This window comes from Xyrauchen texanus, chromosome 19 (genome assembly GCF_025860055.1).
Source record: "Xyrauchen texanus isolate HMW12.3.18 chromosome 19, RBS_HiC_50CHRs, whole genome shotgun sequence".
NCBI classification, from domain to species: Eukaryota; Metazoa; Chordata; class Actinopteri; order Cypriniformes; family Catostomidae; genus Xyrauchen; species Xyrauchen texanus.
In genome coordinates this window covers 4,451,392-4,471,456 of record NC_068294.1, presented here as the reverse complement: position 1 = coordinate 4,471,456, position 20,065 = coordinate 4,451,392, and the positions used below count along the sequence as shown (strand labels likewise).

The 20,065-nt window shown below is 39.0% G+C and overlaps 1 protein-coding gene across 1 annotated transcript in view; it reads left to right on the top strand.

Annotated features, from left to right (window-relative positions):
* LOC127659534 (short transient receptor potential channel 3-like) overlaps positions 1-20,065 on the top strand; it is a 96,990-nt gene that overhangs the window by 34,341 nt on the left and 42,584 nt on the right. The window contains exon 5 of the mRNA XM_052149398.1: positions 19,897-20,061. Within this exon, the coding sequence (XP_052005358.1) occupies positions 19,897-20,061 (165 nt within the window). The remainder of the gene's footprint in view (positions 1-19,896; positions 20,062-20,065) is intronic.

Sequence of the window (20,065 nt, the reverse complement as noted above, 5' to 3'; positions counted from 1 at the left end):
TTTTGAGTCCCCTAAACACCTCCCAGGAGGATGTGGAGAGTGGGGCTTGAAGTTGTGTGAGGAAATGAGTTCAAAGTCAGCCTTCCACAATATGATGATTAATTTGATGGGTCACTGTGATTTTTTTTTTTCATTATAAATGACTGAGAAGTGCAGTTAGTTGGCAATCTGTTAAGTTGCAACCATGCAGTCGGCATTCAGAGAAGATGAAAATTGTTTACTTTTATCAATGGTTGTTAGTTCCTTTGCCACTTTATTACAGAAACATCTGAGTTGGGCAATACACCATGTCCTAACCACGACGCAATAAGATTCAAGATACAAGTAATCTCTGTCCACACTGAACACAAATTGGCTGCACGATGCAATAGGGATCTCTTAGACTTTAAAGACGTGATTCAAAGGAAAAGTTTATTTTTCTTACCCTGATTTTTTTTTTAAACATAAAACCCACAAAAATTCTCTGACAACAAGACTTAATATGTTATGCTATTCTGCTTTCTCAAGTAATTTTTTCTTGTTTAAGGATTTTTGCAGTATAAGTTAACGTTACTACATGAACTGCAACCTAAGCATATTACAATTGTTTATATTCCCACTGTACTCCTGTTGTTATTTTGGAGAGCTTCATGTGACTGGGAATCGGAGAGAAAGTCAGGGGGAGTCAGTATGTCTCGCTCCTCCTCCATATTGAATCAGCAAGTGTGACAGTCCTCCAATTGAAAAGAGCAACATTTCAGCAAAACAGTCAGTAGGTGTGACATCCATTGACAAAATTCATTTGTTTTCAAATGTCTAGTAAGACACCAGATTTAAAATACGGTTATAAGAAGGATATAACACTCCTCGTCTGCCTCACCTACTTACGTAACACAGTGAGTGTATGTATGAATATTTGTGCTATGAAATGTATAATAAATTTAAATAACTTCAGACAATTACATCACAGCCAGCTTGTTTTGTTTTTGTCTTTGGTCAACTAATTTAAATAATTGTTTGTTTCCTACCACATGTATCTGCAGATTTAGCAACAATAACATTATAATAATGATATCATAAATAAATGTGGAACCAGTGGATATCTGTTAAAAATGAAGTAGGATACAGGTTATGCACCCTCAAAACGGATTGGTCCGTGCTTTCTGCATGCCAATTAAAATGTTTACTTCAATGCTTTCAGTGTAGACAGCCTCAAAAGACGTTGCATCACATCACTTGATGCGTCTGGTATAGACTGGGTGTAAGCCCCCCCCCAAAAAAAGGCCACATTGATCTTTCAGACCAACATGTAAAATGACCAAGCACGGTTATTTTTTTCGAAAACCATTTCAATTTTACCTTTAGGGGCAGGTAAATCGGAAATTTAATGTAACCATGGGAGCAAATAGCCTGGACTCTCTGTCTGAGGCCACTTCCACACAAATTAATTTTTGTTTGAAATCACATTGAATTTACTACATTTACACCTTTCATCCACACTGAAGCCATATTTTGCTTCACGAACCAACTGATACTCATGCACCAAGTTTTAAAACAAAAACAGATTAGGATTAGGCCTGAGGCCCTCTAGCCATGTCCCAAATCACATTCTTCTACACTATTCTACACTATTTTGTAGTGTTAGTTGTCAGGGTTTTGAAGAACAGAACAGAAAAAAACACACCAAAAAAAAAGTTTAAGAGGCGAAAGAGACACTGCAACAAGAATCTAACAAAGAGTTAGTAAAGCAATGAACAGACCACTGAGAAACAGAAACACGACAAACAAACATTTGATTCCACAAAAACACAGCGGACAAAGGGAATATAAGGAGGGAGAAATCAGGGTGCTAATGAGGAGCGCAGGTGACAGAAATAACAAGGAGAAGACAGGGCAAACAAGGGGGCAGGGTCAAGGTACCAGACGGAGGAGCACAATTTGCCATGAACTCTCGATTTTTGTAGTATATTGCGAGTAGTATATTTACACTGAAAATACCAATAACAACAACGACCAAAAAAAGAACTGCTGACTAATTTTTTTAATGCACTTTTATCATAACCAACTAGGAGTACCTGGACACTTAATGTACTTAGCGGTCGTGGCTTTCCCTATGTAGTGGATGGGGTGGTGTTACCAGGCCAAGAAAGAAGAAAATTGTAAAACACAGTGCTTAGATCATTTATAAAATGAAATATATTTATTTGTTTTCGGAAAAACACGACAGACCACTTGACCACTGATGAAGCAGGCAGCGCATAGATGACGCTGTCACGTGACACCTGTTACTTTTGGCAGCGCTGTTCAAAATGGGCCAAGCACAATCAGTTGTTACTGGAGGATTTAAAAAATATATATTTTATAGGCAGATTTAACGAGTATGAATCCACACAGCACATGAGTCATATGGACTACTGTTTACGGATCCAGTTATTCTCTGTTGTTGGAAAGCATAGTGCGTACTACAAGTGCACATCAATTTCGTCATGAATGAACCAAGAATTGTTACTGAGAATATATCGTTAAAGATGCACGTTGAGATGTGTTGTACTTGTAATAAGTGGTGTTTTATGAAAGTAAATGAAATGAACTGAATGAATACATTATTTTATTTAAAATTAACAAATAAAGAATTATTTGTAATGACATCTCAAGCATAGTCCTTAAAAACAAATAAACATGTGCTTGAACAGTCCTTGGATTTAACTTAGACTCATCTGTATGAACCCTGCAATTGTAAATAACAGTGAATTTGGCAACTAGAGAACCTAATACAGCACCATGCAAATGTGATTTGGATGCTTTACCATCACCCAGACTGTGGATGTATAAATTATTTAAGATATACTGTACAGTAAGCGTTGAACTGAGTTTGGCCAGCGCACTAAAGCTAATGAAACTTCATTACTTTGAAACTTAATTTCCTTTTGCTAAAAAAAACAGCGAATGCTTCAGTGTAGTACAAAAACAAACAAACAAAGTATTCAATTTGAGACAATGTTAGAGTTAGTTAGTTGTAACTCTTGATTTTTGTAAGGGAACTGTATGGATCCTTCTAAACCAGCCCATCTCCTAAGGGGAAAAAAAACCTCAGCAACCTTTCCAAGGATGTTGGATGGAGGTGTGCCAGAGGCAATTGACCGCTATTTGGATTCTCTCCAAATCCAAATCCAAGTTCCCTTACTTATCAGCAGAAAAACCAAACCCCAATGGAGGCCCTTCACTCCTCATTGGATATTATTCCCCATGAGCACATACACACACATTCACACATCAGTGAATTATCTCAGACCATCAACTGAAAATACAAAGGTTCATGACCTTGTGATTGTTTAGGAAAGAGGGGCAGCAGTTAAACCACCTGGATATAGTTATGTCAATAGAATGTTACAAATAATACGATGGAGAATATCAGAAAGTAAGGATGAAGAAAAACCTTAGCGGCGTAACTGTAACAGCAGGCATGTATGGAGCTTTCATGAAAACGGCGTTTCTGCTGCATAAAAGAGCTTACAGATATATACTTAGATTTCAGAGCTATTATATTGAGTATTTTGTTTTTAAAAACCTCAAGATATGCTTTGATGATGCACAGTTTTCTTTCCTAAGATAATGTATTTCCTATTAAAACAGGAAGTTCGGACCATGAGTGGGTGGGACCATGATTTGCTGCTTGATAAGCTGTTCCATATGGTATTAGGGGGAGTAGATTTGTATTTGAAATAATATATATATATATATATATATATATATATATATATATATATATATATATATACACACACACTCTCACTTAGCACTTTATTTGGAACACTATGGTCCTAATAAATTGACCAACATGTTCTTCTGCTGTTGTAGCTCATAGCTTTTCTGTCAGCTCAAACCAGTCTGGCCATTCTCTGTTGACCTCTCTCATCAACAAGGCTTTTTTTGGTTTTGGCACCATTCTGAGTAAACTCTAGAGACTGTTTTGCGTGAAAATCACAGGAGAGCAGCAGTTACAGAAATATACTTCAACTGCATTGCTATACTTCAACTCTATGTGCAATTCAGATGCTTGAGATCATAGGGTGAGCTGTGCCACATTGTGCCATCTCATAGAGCCACAAAATCAGTTTAAGTGACTTTCACTTCCACCGTTCACTGGTGGAACGACCTTCTGTACTCCACCCAAGCTGATGATCCTCCAGCCTCTTTCAAGAAACATATAAAGACACATCTTCTCTGCAAGCACCTGACCCAATAATGCACTAACTGTTTTATTTGTTTTATCTATTATTTTACTACTGTCTCTGACCTTCCTATCTTCTTGTAGTTCTCTGAGCAATTCAAAACTTTTTACTGTAGCACTTCACATATTATATCCTTCTTAGGATGAATCGCTTTTGCTGTATTCCTCATTTTTAAGTAGCTTAGGATAAAAGATTCTGCTAAACGAATAAATGTAAATGAAAAATATATTGGAAATATACACTGAGCTGAAACATTATAACTGTGTGCCATCAAAACAGTACCGACCTGCTGAGGCATGGACTCTAAAAGACCCCTGAAGGTGTCTTGTGGTATCTGGCACCAAGACATTAGCAGCAGATTCTTCAAGTCCTGTAAGTTGCGAGGTGGAGCCACCATGGATCAAACTTGTTGGTCCAGCACATCCCGATCAAGGGAATTTGGAGGCCAGGCAACAACATGAACTCCTCAATATGTTCCTCAAACCATTCCTGAGCAATGTGTGCAGTGTGGCAGGGTGCATTATCCTGCTGAAAGAGGCCACTGCCATCAGGGAATACCATTGCCATGAAGGGGTGTACCTGGTCTGCAACCATGTTTAGGTAGGTGGCACGTGTCAAATTGACATCCGCATGAATGGCTGGACTCAGGGTTTCCCAGCAGAACATTGCCCAGAGCATCACACTCCCTCCTCATTGTGGTCTTCCCACAGTGCATCAGGTAAATGGCACACATGTACACAGGCATACAGTGCCATTTTCAAAAGAAAACAGGCCTCATCAGACCAGGTATCATTCTTTCACTGCTTCAAAGTCCTGATTCAATGCTTGCGTGCCTATTGTAGGCGCTTTCAATGGTGGACAGGGTTCATCATAGACACTATGACCGGTCTGTGGCTACGCAGCCCCATACGAAGCAGGGTGCGATGCACTGTGTGTTGTGACACATTCCTTCCATAACCATCATTAACATTTTCTGTGACTTGTGCCACTGTAGACTTTCTGTAGGTTCGGACCAGATGGGATAGACTTAGTTTCCCTCATGCATCGATGAGCCTTGGGCACCCAACACTCTGTTGCCAGTTTGTGGTTTGTCCCTACTTGGACAACTGTTTGTAGGTACTCATCACTGCTGACCAAGAGCACCCCACAAGCCCTGCAGTTTCAGAGATGCTCTGACCCAGCCATAACAATTTGGCCCTTGTCAAAGTCGCTCAGGTATTTACTCCTGCCCATTTCTCCTGCATTCAACACGCTGACTGCAAGAAATAATTGTTTGCTAAACAGCTAATCTACCCAGACCTTGATATGTGGCCTTGTTAGGAGGTGATCAACGTTATTTGCTTCAACTGTGAGTGGTCATAATATTTTGGCTCATTGGTGTACTTCCGTAATGAAGATGGCTGAAAAAATGGGCAGATACTGTTGTGCTCTATTCAGCAGGAAGCACCCAGTTCAGCGCTGAAATTTTACTTGCTTGCTGCATCTGCTACTCACCCGTCAAAATTAAAATGCGTCGCTTCTGTAAATGCAGGATGTGTAAAACAGACCTTATGGAAACCATCTGGGACATCGGAATAACACTGACTGTATCAGTGCTTCATTTCATATGCAGCTCTGCTCAGCTCAGCTATCCAAAGAGTATATATTATTCTTTTTTGCTTTCATAAATCTTCTATTCTCCATTATCCTGTACCTGTCATGCTTTCTTTCGCCGTGTTGTAGAGTTGTTCATCATGATCTTTGCACAAAACAAACATTTCAGCATTTTTGCCATTGCTGTCTCAGACATTTAGACTTCCTGCAAACAATAGCTTTAGCTGAGGGTGTGTGAGAGGGGAAAGAGATGCTTTGACTCTGAAAGGTCTGGTGTAATAAGCTGGTCTATTTCTTCAGGTCACACTCATTCCAGAGAATCTTTGCTGTAGCCCTGGAGTATCTGTTCACAAATTACTGGCATTACAGGATGACCACAAGCATCTGATTTTACACTGAGAATGACAGTGAGGGAGACTAAATTAAACTAATGTATGTTGATATTTCTTGAGAAATTGAAAACAATATAGGTACAGTTTGACAAAGTGCTTTACCTTTAGCTTGATTGTGTCTTATTTGATGTTAATAATTACAAAGCATCAGCTTCAAGGTGATAGTCTATTGAAGGTGTGTTTGTAGATAATAGTGATAGGCTGATGTGTTGGCCAGGCTGATATTTCAGATTATTGGTATCAACCAATAATTGTGCCCATATGGCTGATTAACATATTTGCTTTCTCAGTCCCAAAATTGATCACTTTGCCAATGGATAATGCACATTGGGTACAAAGGGGCTAAAGTGAAATTATTGAATTTATTTTTAGACAAAATACTTATTTAATTTTCAATTTTGTTCAAGGCTATTAAATCAAATGTTTTTCAAAGTATTTGCATACAGGTATGTTGTTGCCCTTATATCTACAGTATATCATTGTAACCCCCAAGTGTGTGATAAAAGGCCCCCTCGCCTCCTTTTTATCAAAACAGCATTCTGTTACTATTTCTTTCCACACAAATTATGTTGCTCTATCAATATTCAATTAACAAGTTTGCATGTCCACCTAATCCTTAAAGTTGAAATAGTAAACATTGTTAAGGGTAAACAAATTTGGTTTGCTGTACGTATGGAGGGACTCGAGCCTGAATCTCAACTTGAGCTAATTTAGCCATATTATTTCATGAGTTATGAGAACGGAACATTTCCAACACTTACAAATACGTGTTAAGAGATGGTTTATTTTGCCTAAGTCACTGTAAATTTGAGTTTCCAAGCTTTAAAACAAGTGCATGAAGCAACCAACATGGTGACCAGTGGGTCAAAGCGTGTGAATAAAAGGATGTTTTTTTTATAGTGGAGAGATGCTGTTCTTATATCCTTACAATTGTTAAGCAAAGGCAGAAGATGCAGATGAAAAACTTACAGTGGCCACCACGGACCGAAGCCTGGCCACCTCACTTGCAATTGCTGTTTTAGTCATTTTTCTGGTAATTTTTTGGCACAATTTAGTTCTTTAGAGGTGAAATCATCGCCAAACCTCTCCATCCCGGGTGTCATTGTATCCACTCACTCTTTTGGAGGTATGCTTGGCTTCATTGTCCATTTGGAAGAAAAGTTTGCAACCAAGCTTTAACTTCCTGGCTGATGTCTTGAGATGTTGCTTTAATATATCTGCATACGTTTCCTTCCTCATGATGCCATCTATTTGTGCACCAGTCCCTCCAGCAGCAAAGAACCCCAACAAAATTATGCTGCCACCCCCCTGCTTCACAAATAACGATGGTCATTATGGCCAAACAGTTCAATATTTGCTTCATCAGACCAGAAGACATTTCTCCATAAAGTAAGATCTTTGTCCCCATGTGCTCTTGCAAACTGTAGTCAGGCTTTTTGTATGGTGGTTCTGGAGCGGTGGCTTCTTCCTTGCTGAGCAGCCTTTCAGGTTATGTCGATATAGGACTCGTTTTACTGTGGATATAGATACTTATCTACCTGTTTCTAATGATGGGCGGCAGTAGAAGCGGCAGAATGGCGATATCGCAAACACGTTTGACGGCGCACCGCCGGCGGCAGCCGCTTTTTAAAAGCGACAGCCGCCATCCTACCGCCTTCGTTCCGCGGCCGGCCCGCTGGCTATCCGCCGTTCCACCGCCATTATATCGAAGGCGGACCGTCGGAGGCAAATGCTTTTTTCGAGCATGCTTTTATTGTGTATATATATATATATATATATTTATAGCATGCAGTTTATCAAGAATAATGATTGATCAAACCAGACAAATTTCCATTTGCCGTTTTAATTCCACATTTCATAGTACAGTAACTGTCATTGAAACAAGATGTCAGATCACTGAAATATAAATAACAGAAAAATACAAACATTATATATACACACACACACACACACACTAAAGAACATGCAGGTTTCCAATTCAATTTTGGTAAAAAAAAAAAAATGGTCAGCTCTGGGATGAAAAGAATTACCAGTAAACATAAGCAATGAGGATATTTGGTACCAAATAAAGTGCAGGATACAAAATAAATTGAGGTATAACATCATATTTACAATTCATTTCTAACAATAGGTTAAGTGGTAATAATTTAGAGTAAAGCTCTGGAGTAGAATATAGGCCTACCATTATAACTGCAATGCTGACCTGTGGCACAAGGATTTACAAGCTATATGTAACAATAGAATAACAGTTAAGCACTGTGATGGAATGAAAGTAGAATTTTTGGTACTAGTTAATGTGCAATATCAAGTATCAGAGGTATGAAATACGATTTACAAACTATAATAGAATCGTTAAGCACTGACGGAATGAAATTAGCCAATACTAAAGTCACGGTAAGTAGAATATTTGATACCAGATAATGTGCAAATATCAAGTATTAGATGTATAATCTAGGATTTACAAGCTATATTTAAAAATAGAATAGTTAAGCACTGTAACAATGAAACAAGCAGCAAATTGTATATGAAATAATTGAGATCTTTGGTATCAAGGAATGTGCAGGATAACAGGTATAATATACATTTTGACATTCAACTTACACATGACAACAAGTGGGAATAAATATAATTAACAGCAGAAAATCTGGCTGTAGAGAACACAGCCAATCAGAATGTCTGGAGAGGTTGGGGACTGCGTGGCGTAGTGGGCTAAGAATCACCGGTTTTCCCCGACCTCCAGAATGAGGCAGTGCAAATTAGCATATCTTCAGTGATTCCTCGTGCGCCTGTATAAAAGGACAAACCATCCCATATTCATCCAAGGAGCTGCCCTCAAAGCAGGGTCACGAGAGAAAAGAAGAGAGAGAAAAAAAAAAAGCAATTTCCACAGTGAACAGTGTGGATTGGGTGAGTGTAGTCTGACACTTTTAGCAGGCTTTTTTAGGGGTCTTGATGTTACTGACTGCAGGATAAAGAAAGGGTTCCAGTAGTCAGTGATGCTGGGGTGTCAGTAGTCAGCCTAGGTTTAAGGGGTCGGCTGTGGGTCCCTCTCAGCTGTGCGGCGCCTTTTTCCACCTTCATGTTCAGATGCTCCTTTCAGGTAACGTTAACCTGGATCGCCTCATCAGTGGCATCCTGGGTTGCCGGGTTCTTCCGGATGGCTCCTGTAGAAAATAAAGATCTGTCATTCCATTTGAATGGCATAAGGTCATACACATCTACTTAAATATAAAAAAAATATCCAACTTACTTTGAACAATGGTCTTCAGGAACATGTCTCTAAAACATGCTTTATCCCCTACACCAGTCCAGGTTGTATTGATGGAAAGGTGATTAGAGAAGATACTCTGAAGCATTCACCACATGGTTGTCTTTAGGTCCCTCCCACATTTGATTGCCAAAAACCGAAGCTGAACATACAAAAAAAACATGTTACAAATTACATTTCTCTGAAGCTTCTCATAAATTTAAAATGTGACAGGCTGTGGATTCAGACTGTAGAATATGCAGTGTACGATCTTAATTGTACTTTTTAGATTAACCTATACCGTTATAAACGAAATCGCACACTTACAAATCGTTGCTGGAGCTCTTTATCCTGCCTCAAACTGTTGTCAAGCAACGCCAAATCTTCCTGGGTGTCTAGGGGGGAGTAACAGATCCCCTGGCAGGGATAACTCTCCAACAGACCATGGTTGCAAATTAATAAAAATAATTAAAGTATACCCAAGATTTTGGCCATGTTGCAGATGTCTTTCACTGTACACTGATACAGGCATTGGTGAAAAGTCTAACTTCATCAATTTATTCTGCTAAATTGTTCATACCATGAATTAAATATCTATTTTAAAACCTAATCAGAATCAGAAAGATATTTATTGCCAAGTAAGTTTTACAAAAGGAATTCTTTTTGGTTTATTGGTGCATGTCTCAAATGCGCAGCAATCAAAGAAATGTAAAAAACTTTCACCAAAGTGCATAAAATAATTCAATATATTTTACATATATTACTGTATAATCGCTTCAGAGTTTCAAAGTAATTTAAGTGTCATTTCCTAAACCTTACCTTATCATGGAATCAAGAGTCAAGAATCTGTTATAAACCCTAATGGCTTTGAAGCAAAAAATAATAATAGCCAACATGGCTGGTCGATTTTGAGAGTAGAAATCCTTGTATTTCAAAGCGGCTTGCCGCCAGCCGGCCGTGGTCGATCAGCCCGAGGCAACCGCCAGAGAAAACGAAGCGGGCGGCCCCCCAGCTTTTCGCGAGTGGCATATCGCAAGAAATGGGAGTGACGAATTCGGCGGCAAACGTTTCATCCCCGCCAGTGGGACGCACCTATAGCCGACAGCTTAGGGACGGCGGCAAAAAGAAGCCGTGCGGATATTTTTTGCTATCTGGGTAATTGGTGTTAATACAATTCTAATAAAAGTATTAAATGAAGTCATACTCTTTCATAACAAACCAATGCATTTTTAAATACACTGTGTTTAAGATAAAGAATGCTATTAAACATTTGCATTTAAAATATAACTTGAAATAGGGGTGAGGGGGTGTTGCGCGATATGAGCGTGAAGCGTTCGTCTGTGTATCACAACTGCTTTCGGGTCCTTGAATAACGTATAACGTGCGAGTAAGGGCAGCCGGTGGACTTTATGGTGCCCTCCTAGGGTAAGATGATGCCCCCCTAGGGAGTTGGTGCCCTACGCAGACTGCGTAGTATGTGTGTAGGGAGCGGCAGTACTGATAATAGAATATTACACCATATAAAAGAAAAATAAATGAAAATTTGCAAAACTGCAGTATCCCACAAATTGAAATAAATGTGAAAAAGAAGGGTGCTATTTCACATGTGCATTTAAAGTATAAATTTTTAACATAATAAAGTGCATATAAATGTAACAATTCAAAATGAATACAATCTGAACAACATAATAAGTTGCACCGTTCCTCATGCATCTTTGGTTCATTGCTTGACACTGTGTGTCTGATTGACATGATCAACACGTGAGGCTGTTAGTCTGAGCAGACAGTCAGAATGAATGTGTGCGCGCTTGAGCATTTAGGTCTATATTATTATAATTTTTTTGTTCTTTTAATTAGTTAATTCTATTAATTTAAATCTTTTGATTATTCATATCTTAATTTTTTTAAATAATATTATAAAAAATAATTTTATTAACGGATCCGGCTCTTCTCATATGTGAGCCGGCTCCCAACGTTCACCTACAAGAGCCTGCTCTTAGAGCCGACTCGTTCGCAAACAACCCATCACTACCTGTTTCCTCCAGCATCTTCACAAGATCCTTTGCTATTGTTCTGGGATTGTACTGATGAACATGGTACCTTCAGGCATTTGTAAATTTATCCCAAGGAGGAACCAGACTTATGGAGGTCCACAAATTGTTTTCTGAGGTCATGGCTGATTTCTTTAGATTTTCCCATGATGTCAAGAAAAGAGGCACTGAGTTTGAAGGTAGGCCTTAAAATACATCCACAGGTACACCTCCATTTCAGTACACCTCCTATCAGAAGCTAATTGTCTAAAGGCTTGACATCATTTTCTGGAATTTTCTAAAATGCTTAAAGGCACAGTTAACTTCTGACCCACTGGAATTGTGATATAGTCAATTAAAAATGAAACAATCTGTCTGTAAACAGTTTTTGAAAGAATTACTCATGTCATACATAAAGTAGTACTAAACAACTTGCCAAAAGTATAGTGTGCTAATATGAAATGAGCTTCTTTAAAAATGAGTTTTAATGACATCAACCTAAGTGTATGTAAACTTCTGACATCAGCTGTAAATTTATATTTTGTTGGATTCAATTTCTGGATCATCTGTGAAGTGATCAGGATACATGTGCATAAAACATCATTTTATGAATGTCATTTTAAAGTGGTAATTTGCACTGTTTTTTTATAGTGTAGGACCACTAATAAACTAATATTGTTTATATGAAACAGTTCAGACTGCTTTACAGATTATTGTCCCCATTCCAAGATTCTCACATATCTTCCTCTCATTTCCTCACTCTCTCTCTCTCTCTCTCTCTCTCTCTCTCTCTCTCTCTCTCTCTCTCTCTCTCTCTCATAGTTCTCTCATCCTGAGTTTAGATTCTTGTATATAATTATGTGGATATATTTTCAAGCCATTTGTTCTAAGAGTTATAATTCAGGCAGGAGGGGGTTTATAGGACAAGCATCAAATTAACACCTGTTATTCCCTCAGGATTCATATTAATTAACCTACTACCTTAATACAGAACGCCAGGCACATTAGAGGTTGGCTCTGTATCCAACCTGTCCACAGGTATTGTGTGTATCCGTGCCCCAGAAAATATGTTTCACTTGTCAAACACATGTTGGATTATCACGCCATTGGGGTAGAATAATATAGAGGGGGTATGTAGCTTTGAACTGTTTCATATAAACAATATTAGTTTATTAGTGGTACTACACTATAAAAAAACAGTGCAAATTACCACTTTAAAAAGACATTCATAAAATTATGTTTTATGCATACGTATCCTGATCACTTCACATATGATCCAGAAATGTAATCCAGCAGTTTAGATACACTTAGGTTGAAGTCAGTAAAACTCATTTTTTTAACCACTCCACAGATTTAATATTAGCAAACTACAGTTTTGGCAAGTCGTTTAACTTTGTGCATGACAAGTAATTTTTCCAACAATTGTTTACAGACAGATTGTTTCATTTTTAATTGACTATATCACAATTCCAGTGGGTCAGAAGTTAACTGTGCCTTTAAGCATTTTAGAAAATTCCAGAAAATGATGTCAAGCCTTTAGACAATTAGCCAGTTAGCTTCTGATAGGAGCTGTACTGAATTGGAGATGTGCATGTGGATGTATTTTTAGGCCTACCTTCAAACTCCTCTTTGCTTGACATCATGGGAAAATCAAAAGAAATCAGCCATGACCTCAGAAAACAATTGTGGACCTCCATAAGTCTGGTTCACCCTTGGGAGCAATTTTCAAATGCCAGAAGATACCACGTTCATCTGTACAAACAATAGTACGCAAGTATAAACACCACAGGACCACACAGCCTTCATACCGCTTAGTTTTGTGCAAAAAGTGCAAATCAATCAAAGAACAACAGCTAAGGACCTTGTGAAAATGCTGGAGGAAACAGCTAGACAAGTATCTATATCAACAGTAAAAAGAGTCCTATATCAACATAACCTGAAAGGCTTAACTAGTGATCTTATTATTTATATAACATGAATATTAATACATCTTATAAGTTTCGAAGTGGAAAAAAATCATTTTATTAGCAAATTGTTGCATGGCACTGGAACAATTTTTCTTCCGCTCATCTTGACGCACAGAAATGCTAAAATACACCAGCAGACAGACAGCACGTACCCTTTCAGTCACAGCACTCATTCAAAGAGAGATTGTTACTTTCCTGAGGTAATGATAGAAACAGCATCTGGAGTTATTCACACTAAGTAATGACAAACCTAGACGTGACATGTATTATAATGGGTTTGTGTGACCATTTTAACAGGTTTAATTAAATTCAGTGTTGTTAAAAAATTGACAATGATCTTTAATCTACCTTTAATTTACCATGACTAGTAACCACAACTGAAGTTTTTTTTTGCAGTAACCAATGGTTTTGCTGCAGCATTACTGTAGTATCCATATTGTAACTTGGTTTTAGTAATAGTAGCCATATAATTATATATGGTTAATTTTGAGGTAAACAAAGCAGCCTAACAATTTACTGCTGAGGCCCATAAATATATAAAAAATCTAAGTAATAATTTGTTACAAATTTTATCCAAAGAATTCTTCAAAATGTAATTTATTAGAGGTATCATTATCGATATCGGCGATACTGGCCTAAAAGTAATTTGTATCGGATCGAAAAGAAAATAAGTGGTATTACCCATCCCTAGAGCAGAAATCTTTACGCACATGAGTCGGTTTTGACACTCAGTGGCGGCGCCCAAAACTTTCTGTTAACAAATGCTATTGGCTGCTTGGATGACATTAATGATGTCCTTCTGTTGCGATTTGGCTGTTGTTGGCCTCTTCTAATGAAGACACTCAAAACAGAAATCAGGATCCGGGATGTGTTGGGAACGGGATGACAGACTGTAAAGAGGTAAGTTTTCTTTCTTTCTTCACACATGTTTATACATATAGTAGCTGTAAGAATTTTTTGTGCATTGAAGCAGCTTTCTTATTCACAGCAGCGCCATCTTTGATTTTTAACGGAAATGAAAGCGAGGCTGTGAGGGATAGACATATGTCTCTTCAGTGGGTTGCAGGGCTGGATTGGTAATCTTGCATACTGTGCATTTACCCGGTGGGCCGACACAATTTGGGGCCAATCAGGGGCGGACTGACCATCAGGAGAACCGGGCTGGCAACAGAACAAGCTGAATGGTCCATGCTAAGCTGAAATGGCCACAAAACTGCACCTCAATATCCGCTCAACAACTAAAAGGACCACGACCCCCCCCCCCCCCCACCAATCTAGGGCCAGTTTCTATTCCCAGTCCACCCCTGGTGGGTTGTACTGTTATTTAATGTGTTTTTAGATTGTTCTGCTTATGAAACACTCCAATAAATTTTAGTAGACAAACTCCAGACAACACGAGCTGTGGAAAATTAGAGTTAGATCTAGGAGCTTTATACAGGTTTTTACAGCCTCGCTTTCAAACCTGTCATGGTGCTGCTCTGAATAAGGTCTATAACAAATCTCGTTTACAAATCTAAATGTTAAATCCAAATCCAACAATGATTAGCTGATGCTAACATCTACGACACGTTATTATAGGTTAATATTGCCAAGTCCAGAAACTTAATTTTCTTGCTTTTTTTGTTTGTTTGTTTGTTTTTCAGTGATACAAGGATGTCTTTCGACCTGAGCATATGATGGGCGTTCTTCTAAAATGGCTGACCCAAGAAAAGAACTTGCATGTGTGTTCAGATCTGCATGCGCGTGAGACCTGTTAAGACTCACGGCTTTACTATTTCTTCTCACGGCTTGTTAATTTGTGTGCACAATCATGTTTTTTTGTGCTCGAGTTTGGGATTTGCTAGTTCCGCAGGTTTACATTTTACGTGCAAGCTTTACATTTACATTTACATTTATGCATTTGGCAGACGCTTTTATCCCAAGCAACTTATTAGATGTACAAAGCAACCTCTAGTTAAGTGCCTTGCTAAAGGACACAATGGTGGTGGCTTTGGGGATCGAACCAGTTCTGATTACCAGTTATGTACTATAGCCCTCTACGCCACCACTGCTTTGTACCAGTTCTGTCTGGAGGAATGTACCAAAATTCCAGCAACTTATTGTGAGAAGCATATGGAAGGTAACCCAAAACGTTTGACCCAAGTTAAACAATTTAAAGGCAATGCTACCAAATACTATCAAAGTGTATGTAAACTTCTGACCAACTAGGAATGTGATGAAAGAAATAAAAGCTGAAATAAATCATTCTCTCTACTATTATTCTGACATTTCTCTTTCTTAAATAAAGTAGTGATCCTAACTGACCTATGAAAGGGAATGCTTGCTACGATTAAATGTTAGTAATTGTCAGTTTAAAAGTTTCGCCTTTTTGCTAAGGTGTATGTAAACTTCTGACTTCAACTGTATGTGCATTTAGAAACTTTAACATATACCTGTGAACAGATAAAGTCAACTAGGTAATGAATGATAAGTGTTGAATGAGAGGTGGGTGATATAACCACTTTTTTATGACCACCATGATCACTTTTTAAGTAATTTTATTTCACTGAAACTATATGTACCTACGGATACCAAACCTTGACTCCTTAACATGGCGTTGCCTGCCCCCCTACCGCGAGGCCCCACCCTAAGGTACGTCAGACTCGATCGTCCCCTTAGTGCCCCTCGCCCAGAGCTTGGATGCATAGCTAGCACTTTCCAACCCATCGCGGTGGCTGGCCAGGACATCCGACTCGGCTATGTGATTCAATTCGCCAGGCATCCGCCCCATTTCAGCAGTGTCCGCTTCAAATTGGTGCAGGGCGAGAATGCCGCCACTCTGTGGCAGAGATTGCGACTATTCTATGCAAGGGTGCGATAGAGCCTATCCCTCCAGCCAAGATGAGGAAAGGGTTCTACATCCCTTACTTGATCGTACCAAAGAAAGGCGGTGGGTTGAGGCCAATCTTAGACCTGCGAGTTCTGAACCGGGCTTACACAGACTCTGACATTTTTTTGTATTTGATTAATTGGTTCAACTTGCCCCAGGTTAGGATTACATTTCTCCTGGTCAGTGGGTAAGATGAGTCATTTGGGGTTAAGTTGACCAATTGAATTTTTCCTGCGAAGTACTGAATAAAATTCCCCAAAAAGTTTTTAGCATCTATTATTTGTAATATATAATCTATTTACTTAGAATTATAATCTCCTACTTTCCCCTTGTTTCCTTTAACACTGAGGATTATTATTGTATGCAAATGATGTAACGAAACACAGCGATGGTGGCATATATAAACCGCAACTCCTGGAGTCAGCAGTGGCTGAGGTTTCTGTGGGGCACTCCATCCTGTGCATCCTCAACGCTACAGCAGACATGCTGTCGCAGTAGGCGGCACTCAGTGGTGAGTGGAGACTCCACCCCCAGGTGGTCCAGCTGATTTGGAGTCGATTCGGCAAAGCTGCACGAGGAGGCTGCACAAATACGCATTCCCCCAGTGAGCCTACTTGCACAGACCCTGTGCAAGGTCAGGGGGGATGAGGAACAATTCACCCTTGTGGTGAAGTATTGGCCCACCCAGACTTGGTTCTCTGACCTCACACTCCTCGCAATTTTACAATCTCCGGGTTGAGCTGGTTTCATTCTGTGTTCTTTCAGGTACGAACAGGTAGAGTTCGGTAATACGGATCTGCTGACCGGGTGTATCACTTGCATATAATGCCTTTCCCCTCCCCGGAGGCGAAAACGCGCGCTTTTACCCCCAGTTGAGTTCACGAAGTCGTGGAACCAGGATGTTCTTCCTCCCTAGCCCGTTGGCTTGCGAATTCAGTGGAAGAGTTTGCAGCCAGACCCACTATGGGTACTAATATAACCTGTACTGGGATAGGTGCTCCACAGGTGTCGATTACTCCAGTAACCCCCTGTGATGTATTTTCCACAGTACCCGCAGACCCACATCTCCCTCGGCAGAGCTCTCTCTGCCCCCGGTTGCTGTGAAATGATGAATACGTTCTGCTTTTATGGTCAAATTGCAAAAAATTGGTTCAGTTGCCTAGATTCACAGGGTGGGTCAACTTACCCACAGACTCATCTTACCCCCCTCTCCCCTATAGATGATTAAAGTTATAAATAATAATATAAACAACAATGCAACAATCAAATTGCTTTTATTTTTCCACAAATGTGTTATTTCAGCTTGAACAGTTTAACCAAAACGACGTTAATACCTGTGATTTGTTATTCTTGTGTAAATATATTTATGTTCTTTCTAACTGTAATCACGCATACACATGATGATTTTTTTGGCCGTGTACTGTATGTAATAGTAGAGGCTGGGTAGTAAAAAAGAAGTTACAAAAAGAAGTTTGGTTACAAATTATCACAGGAATTATTGTGCATCTCTCTGTCTTCTCCTTTATGCCTTCCTCACTGAGCTGCTGCTCTAGGCAAATGCATGGTTTGACTGTTTATATATGCCAAACCTGAATAAACACAAGCTTTTATTATCAACGCCTGGCGCGTTTGCATTAAGCATTATTCATTCTGGATTATTTCACATGCACTTTTTTCCTGCTTTCTGTTCTTTTCAAAGAGTCTGTTGACAAATCTTAAAATCTGTTATCAAAAGTTATTTTTTTTCTGTTCAGTTTGTATGGCAGGATTATCAGAAAAATACCATACATTTTAGAAATCCTCAGTACATACAGGTATGATCTCCCTAGGTACATACAGTTACAGTGGTATAAATTACTTTGAAATGTATAGAAGATTTGGCAGAAGCTATTTGCACTTAGTGCCAATAGGGTTAGATGCTGTAAAGAATTAGAGAATGCAAAAGGAGAGAAATTAGGAAGCAGGAGACAAAAATATACTTTGAAAATAAAAACATCACCCACATCTCCTGATCTCCTGTTTTTTCCCTTGAGCCCTTTCATGTTGTTTGTTTATGTGTTATCACAAATAAACTCTGCCATTGCTATGTGCTTGAGTTTGTGAATTTATTTTTGCTATTGTCATTTTAGTCTGGGACTATGATTGTGTGATTGATACATCCAGTCTGCGATCAGGTCTGTATTGTGCGCTTGGCTTTAGTGTATGCGCGTCTGACCATTTGCTTCTAGCATCTCATTTCGTCTCTGGTGTGCACTGCCGTGGTTAAATTGAATTCAGATTTGGCTCTGGATTTTAAGAATCGATTCAGAATTGCTGTAGAAGGAATCGTGATGTATTGGAGAATCTGTTTTTTTCTCCCACCCCAAACACGTCTGGCTGCAATGACGTAGCGCGTTAAACGTTGTGGAAACTATTTCTTTGGCTGTTTCTCATTGCTTATCTCACTTGTCGGAACTGAGCACATCCGGGATGCTTGATTGATTTCTTAAGCAGCAACATCACTATTTGTGTCACTTTACTATCACCTGTAGTGTGGAAAGGAGAAGATTACATTTGCCAGGGCTCCAGGAAAATGTAGTTTTGAAGGGGCAAGTGAAAGAGAAATTGACTTGCCCAACCGGACAAAAAGCCTGATTAAAATGTAGATAACGAAAAAATAACTGGCTATATTTGTGATATAGCAAAGGCTTGTGTCACTTATTAGGCTGCAAAGTATATATTCTTATTCTGCTGTTGAAAATAATCCAGAGCGCGTAATTCACTAGTGAACTAACAATAGCTGTGATAGTATTTGACTGACAGGCAGCCTTTGTGTGTGCACTAAACATGTGCATGTGCTCCGAGAACGATCATGTTAATGCGGATACATGCCTGAACGATCAAATACATTCAGTCTTTGGTGAGATATTCATGGAAACGTAGTGAGTTATGTCTAAAGTGAAAGTAAACAGTGGAGAAAACGCGTATTTGTATCAAAATGTTGGATTTTTAAGTGTTAATGTAACCTAATAAGCTGCTGCTGTCTAATGTGTCATTAATAGCATAGACCATTTAGTGGAGACTGGCCACTTCTATTAAAATGAATGGGAGAAATTGGAACACCCAACGGTCAACTGATGTTGAAAGAATGTGCCGCCTGTCAATCAACTCGAGAACTTGCATATGCATTAGCTATGCAAGCTGGGGGAAAAAACGTTATCTGAGGTAACAAAGCACAATTTATGATTCCAGTGTTGTGAGATTGTATTGCTTATATGAAATATGTGGTTTGATCATAATCTTGACCAACCGTTTATGACTAGTGTTTCCCTTTTCAATTAGATAGGAGTTGCACTTACATGACTTTTTTTCCTCTCCAGACAAGTCATTTTTTACTGAGACAAGTGAATGACCAATTTACTTGCCCAAAAGATAAGCATATGACAATGCTTAATGGAGCCCTGATCTGCACTCGCACAGAAGCAAATATATCATGTAGCCATATATCAGCAACTGATGGTTGATGGTTATAGTTATAGGCTAGGGAATATTTTAAACTTGTTTGTCTACAAATTTTAATGATACTGTTAATCTCTTTTACTCATCAGTTTGTGGCTCATCCAAACTGTCAGCAGCAGTTGTTGACGATCTGGTATGAGAATCTGTCTGGTCTTCGGGAACAAACCATTGCCGTAAAGTGTCTGGTAGTTCTGGCCGTGGCATTGGGACTCCCCCTGCTCGCTGTGGGGTATTGGTTTGCCCCATGTAGTAAGGTAA